The sequence below is a fragment of the Chiloscyllium plagiosum genome, chromosome 24 (assembly GCF_004010195.1).
Source record: "Chiloscyllium plagiosum isolate BGI_BamShark_2017 chromosome 24, ASM401019v2, whole genome shotgun sequence".
Lineage (NCBI taxonomy): Eukaryota > Metazoa > Chordata > Chondrichthyes > Orectolobiformes > Hemiscylliidae > Chiloscyllium > Chiloscyllium plagiosum.
The window spans coordinates 49,569,258-49,576,187 of record NC_057733.1 but is presented as its reverse complement, the minus strand read 5'-3'; the positions used below and the strand labels follow the sequence as shown (position 1 = coordinate 49,576,187).

The window sequence follows — 6,930 nt, the reverse complement described above, 5'->3', positions numbered from 1 at the left end:
GGAATGAGCTGCCAGAGGAAGTGGTGGAGGCTGGTACAGTTGCAACATTTAAGAGGCATTTGGATGGGTATATGAATAGGAAGGGTTTGGAGGGATATGGACCGGGTGCTGGCAGGTGGGTCTAGATTGGGTTGGGATATCTGGTCGGCATGGACAGGTTCGACCGAAGGATCTGTTTCCGTGCTGTACATCTCTATGACTCTATGAGTCTATCTTTGGAGTGTGGGAGGAAACTGGAACATCCGAAGGAAACCCAAGCAGACACGGGGAGAATGTGCAAACTCCACACAGTTGCCCAAGGCTGGGATCAAACCCGGGTCCCTGGTGTTGTGGGGCATCAATTCTAACCACTGAGCCACTGTGCTGCCCTTTAAAAAGCATTTGTATGGGTATATGAACAGGAAAGGTTTAGAGAGATATGGACCAAGTGCTGGCAAATGGGACTAGATTAGGTTAGGATGTCTGGTCAATATAGACGAGCTGGGCTGAAGGGTCTGTTTCCATGCTGTACATCTCTATGACTCTGTGACTCTATGTGCTGCAGATATTCACCAAAAGTCTAGACAGCACCTTACAAACTCACAACCACTTGGAGAAGGGCAGTAGGTATGTGGGAACACCACCAACTGCAAGTCCCCCACTCCCCAAACTCCAAACACTACATCATCCTGGTTTGGAACTATATTGCCATTTCTTCAGTATTATTGGGTCAATATACTGGAATTCCCTTTCCGGTGGCATAGTAGATCGACTTACAGCACATTGACTGCAGCAGTTCAAAATGGCAGCTCCGCACCACCTTCTTCAGGGCAACATGAGACAGGCAAAAAGTGCTGGTCGAGAGGTAGGAGTGGTACCATGGTGCCAATGTAGCATGCTGACTCTGTGATATGCTGATGACACAGTATATACCATCACAGGAAGTGATGCAATGTCACGTGATCTTGTCCTTTCTTGTAGCCTCCTAGCAGGATTAAGCCACAATAGGATGTTTTTTCATAAGATCAATGCTTTCCTTACATCAGCAGACTAATTGATTATTATTTAGCAACATAGCAAGCCTAAGAATATTATTGTCATTTTAACCCTAATTCCACCTGCGCTCTTTCACTGCCTTTTGGCTTCCCAGTAAACACATCCCCTGATAATTTAATTGACTACTGTGTGGTAATTGGAGTAGAAAAATTATAATATAGACTTTCCATCACATTCAGCTCTGATAAGGAGTGATCTAGACTTGAAATGTTAACTTGTTCTCCCTCCATGGATGCTGTCTGACCTGCTGTGATCTTCAGCATTTGTTGTTTTCCCCTCATAACTAAGCCCCAACCCATGACTAAATAGTGGGACTTTTGACACTGTGAGCCTATCAGGATTTCCATCTATGTAAGAGAGAACTGACTGAACTGTATTCTCAATTTGCTTTTTGCTGGTTGAAAATGCATTGTGTAATTTGATTTAAGTTTTGTAGAGCTACTCTTTCCATTCCGTTTGTCAGTCTTTGCACTTTCATCGGATTCCTGACTCAGTCATCCCATAATGGTTTGTCAGCTTTCCTCCTAATTCAATCGTTGACTTCTTTGCAACAATCTCAAACATGATGCTGCCAGAAATTGATGTCTCATCACCAGGCTGATCTGATCAGAGTACAGTATGGTACAATTGAATTATAACTTCCCCAGACATATCTTTTACTCCTGTGGTTCTTTAACCTGGCATTTCATTGATGTCATAACTGCTGTGAGTGAACATGCTAAATGTCTCTAAATCTGTCATATTGTTTCCCAAAGAGACGAATAACTTTTTAAAAGAGATAAATAGACCAAACAATTATTCAAACTAAAGAAATTTAAAGACCAAATGTTTTAATACTTTTACTGTAACAAACAAACTAAACTGAGCATTGATTAAGCATATTAATAAACAGACAGATTCTAATAGTAGAATCACAGAGTGCAGAAGAGGCCCTTCGCCCATCAAGCCTGTACCACCAAAAATACACAACTACCTATTAGCCCCACTTTCTGTATTGCACTAAAGGGAAAAGTAAGTTTTGCATTCCTTAATGAAAAATAATAAAATCTGTTTTATGAAATGCTTTTTACACAAAGCCTTACTTTTTGACGGGACTATGTACCAGTCGAAAATTATGTGCTGGAGAAGACCATTCAGCCCCTCAAGCCTGCTTGGCTATTCCATAAGATTTTAGCTGGTCTGTTTGTGTTTCAAATTTTACATTCACATCCACCTCTGTAAACCTTTGATTCCCCTAACTAACAAGCATTTATCTAACTCTGTCTTAAAATTATTCAATGAACTTGCTTCCATCACATTCTGAGGCAGCGTTCTGGACTCACACAACACCTGAGAGAAAGAATTTCTCCTTACCTCACAAAATAGGTTGCCCCTTAATTAGAAGGATGACCCTTAATTTTAAAATAGTTCCCTCTAATTCTGAAGCCACTCACAAGAGGAAACATCCACTCGACATCCACTTTGGCAAGACCATTCAGGACCTCATAGACTTCAATCAACTAAATCCACACTCTAAACTGATACGAAAACAAGGTAAAAACAATGACTGCAGATGCTGGAAACCAGATTCTGGATTAGTGGTGCTGGAAGAGCACAGCAGTTCAGGCAGCATCCAAGGCGCTTCGAAATCAATGTTTCGGGCAATAGACAAGGTTCTATTCCGACAATGTGCAAGTCATTGTGATCATGGGTACCACATGGTAGGAGGTCTGTGCCAGGTATTCTGAGAGCTGCCAAGATGTCTACATCCTTGAGAACTGTCCTGTTCTGCTTTACTTCAAGGGCCATATGCCTTACAATGATAGTTACTGGGAGACACGTCGAAACGTCGATGTCGAAGCTCCTTGGATGCTGCCTGAACTGCTGTGCTCTTCCAGCACCACTGATACGAAAACAAGCCCAGTTTGTCCAACCTGACCTCATAGCACAACACACTCATTCCAGCTATTAATAATTAAGCCTCCTCCAAACTACCTCCGACACATTTACATCCTCCTTTACATAAGGAAACTAAAACTGCACACAGTATTTGAAATGGGATCTCACTGATGCTCTATGTAACAGAAGCATCACATCCTTACCTTTATGTGAAATTCCTCTCTTAATAAAGGATAGCATCCCATTGGCCTTCCAGATCACATGCCAAACTGCACATTAAATGCATTGCAGAAACAGTCCCACAGTCAGCCTTAGTTCGCTAGTCCATCTTGGCAGGTAATGTCTACCAGTACCCTTTGACAATCCACTCAGCTCAAGTTTATGCCAATATAGTTATCACCAGTAAGGCACACATCAATGAATTCCTATTATTTAAGTCTTCAGGAGCTCAATCTGTTGTGTTCCCTCTCACTTAGAATAGCAACTGAACTCTCAGTTGCATCCTGCTTGGTTAACACAAACAGCTGATCCTGCTTTTCCACAGTGGTAGCCCCTTTTCTCTGTATCTCAAATAGGAGCTGTTCTCTCTTTCTCCACTATATCCTCTGAAAAGCTATTAAAATCTTCAGCCTATTAGAGTCTTAGGATTGTACAGCACAGAAACAGACACTTCATTCCAACTCATCCATGCTGACCAGATATCCTAAATTAATCTAGCACCATTTGCCAGCATTTGGCCCATATCCCTCCTAACCGTTCCTATTCATATACCCATCCAGATGCCTTTTAAATGTTGTAATTGTACCAGCCTCCACCACTTACTCTGGCAACTCATTCCACACACAGACCATTCTCTGTGTGAAAAAGTTACCCCTTAGGTCCCTTTTAAATCTTTTTCCTCTCACTTTAAACCTTGCTTTGGAGTCCCCCACCCTGGGGAAAAGACCTTGTCTATTTACCCTATCCATGCCCCTCATGATTTTATAAACCTCTATAAGCCTCTAATGCTCCAGGGAAAACAACCCCAGCCTATTCTCCCTATAGCGCAAGCCGTCTAACCCTGGCAACATCCTTGTAAATCTTGTCTGAACCATTTCAAGTTTCACAATATCCTTCCTATAGCAGAGAGGCCAGAATAGCACACAATATTCCAAAAATGGTCTAACCAATGTACTGTAAAGTTGCAAAATGACCTCCCAACACCTATACTCAATGCTCTGACCAAGAAAGGCAAGCATGCCAAATGCCTTCTTCACTATCCTATCTACCTGTGACTCCACTTTCAAGGAATAATGAACTGACACTCCAAGGTCTCTTTGTTCATCATTGAATGGGTCTGTTTGAATTTCTCTCTCCATGGCAATTGGCGTGCCTCCAAGCTGAGATGGTCATGAACATTTTTTTTACTGAGTTGAATATTTCAAAACATAACCACTTTGTAAAGCTCAACGTTTGAACCACTATTACTTCAATTTTAGTCTCAGCCATTTCTGAAACTGAGTTTTTATAATGTGGGTCTAAGGCTAGTGTAAGATCGATAAATAGTACAATGGTGCAATTGGGAAAACTCTTTTAAGGATGGAATTAAAGATTACATTTGAAGGAATTTAGCTTTGCAATTATCTTCCACGGTCTCTGAACTAAAAGCAAACAGGATATTAAATGCAAAAGAGTAAGTGTTCCAATTCAGAACAAGAAGATGCTTGAGAGATATAGAGTTAATTATATATTAAATAAAAGCAATGTCAGTTGGTGAATGTTGCTACTGGATCTATATCCTGTGAAAAATGTGCTCAATTTAACAAGTAAACAAGCACTATCGTGTATCAAGAGACCCAAGTGAAAGGCCAAAGCTGAAGGTTGGAAAGAAATATCAGAGAAGAACAGATAAATCACATCATATTGATTAAATGATACAAAGCTTAGGTTTTAAAAGCCTGAAGATTGGACAAGGGAGGGCAAGCAAAAGTTTGGAGTCGGAAGAAAGGTAATGAAGTAACAACTGAGGTAATAAATCTGGATTTTATCACAATGAAGATTCAATGAAGATCAAGTGATTGTACAAAGTTAGAACAAACAGCAAAGTTCAGACAGTCAATGATCACATTATTTATCTCATGCAGAGGTTAACATACACTAATGCAATTCCCTAAAAGCATTCAACTGCACGAAACAAAGCCATTTCCTGAAAATTCACAAATGACTGACCCGCTTTGCACAGAGGCCCAAACTTTTGGAAACTCCACTGTGACTCCATTTGAGGCTTGAACACTGTGGTGACCCAGAGGGATAGGGGCTGGATTTGGTGTGGGGCTTGTAGGGAGGAGGGACAACATATGACACTAAGGGACATGGAAAAGAGTCCAGGTGCTACAGGACACCACAGCAGCCAATGCTACCTTGAGGCTGCAACCCCAGCATTACAGCTCATGATCCCACAGACCCCACATAGAGAATTCCTACCCTAATGTTTCTAACTTGCAAAGAGTTAGAATTTTTTACCTGATTGCACCGTAGTCATGTATGTTTGGAATCGCACAATCTCCTAAGCGTAATCTCATGTTCTGTTATCCAGTCACCATCAGAAGGGAAGCAGGACCTGTCAGGTTCTGTCAAGCAAAAGAGATAAGATAACATTTCAATGTGTGGCAATGTGAGCAGAAGATTTTCATTGTACATTTGGTAGCAATTCAGTTTTAGATACTTCTCACAAAGGGTATCTTGTATTCCCTAACGAAATGCTTCCAGGACGATTAAATTATCTGTGTAAACTATTGCACCTTTTTTTTTAACAGTGAAACTGATAAACTCAGAGCCAGAGTGGTGATCTCTTAAGACTGTGACAACCGTACACTGTAATTTATTAAGGCAAAGCAGACATGTATATGTATAATAAACTCCAGGAATTATCAATCATAAATCTAGTTAACTTGTTATTAAGTTTTGCTTTTTCTGATGGACCTGTCACAGTGGTGCTGACTGGTTTCTTTCTGGTTTTTACAATCTCAGGACTTCAGAGAGGAAATTGCTTCCGAATCAATTACTTTCCAGAAGATGATGATTATGACCAGGAGGGATCAGAATACCTTTTACGTAAGTTTTAAAGAAACTCAATGTTTATTATGTGAAAGTGATGTAGCTCAGAGCCAAAACTGAACTGGAATAATCAATAAATCTAGATCATTTGGCAATGTGAGCTGTTTCTTCCAAACCTTAACTTTCATATAATTCTCCCAAGCTATCTTCCATGATTTATATAGAGCCCTACATAGCCCCGACACCAATGCTAATAGACCCTGTGTTCATCCTTATTCCCTCTAGGGTCTGATCATTGATGATTGAACATTTGTTGAAAACAGAGATAGTCTTAGGGCTGCACTCCCTGTTTGAGTTATTACCCATTCTCAAATGTCATGACGATTATACTTGAACTTGATTCAATCTGGTCATCACCTTCTTGATCAAGCAGCTTGTTTTACAAACCTGAGTGATAGACTTTCCCCTACAGTTTCTCTCCTATTCCTGTAACTCAGTCTGGGAGGTCATTTGATAGCAAGCATTATCTGTCTGATAATTTTGCCAATGCTACATTTTTCAATGTGAGATGAGACAGGGATTACTCTGAGACAATACCCCATCCAGAACCTTGTTGTTATCTGTTGGTTATTCATCAGGTTCATGTCACTGTGTAAGGGCACACCTGGGAGCATTAGATATTCCAACTGTCCACCCTCACACTGAGTTCAGGAACACCAAAAGCCTTTGCAGGGATTTTCTCTCACTTCCACCGTCACTCCCATTCTCTCTACCTCCAATAACCCCATTCCCACTTCCACACCTACCGATAACCCCACTCCCACATCCCACTCCCAGACCCACCCATAACCCCACTCCCACACCCCACTCAGAACCCCACTCCGACACCCACCCATAACCCCACTCCCACTCCCACACCAACCCATAACCCCACTTCCACACTCACACACCCATAACCCCACTCCCACACCCCACCCATAA

At 41.3% G+C, this 6,930-nt stretch overlaps 1 protein-coding gene across 1 annotated transcript in view; it reads left to right on the top strand.

Annotated features, from left to right (window-relative positions):
- LOC122562354 (voltage-dependent calcium channel gamma-4 subunit-like) overlaps positions 1-6,930 on the top strand; it is a 41,272-nt gene that overhangs the window by 26,640 nt on the left and 7,702 nt on the right. The window contains exon 6 of the mRNA XM_043715231.1: positions 5,923-6,006. Coding sequence (XP_043571166.1) covers positions 5,923-6,006 — 84 coding nt within the window. The remainder of the gene's footprint in view (positions 1-5,922; positions 6,007-6,930) is intronic.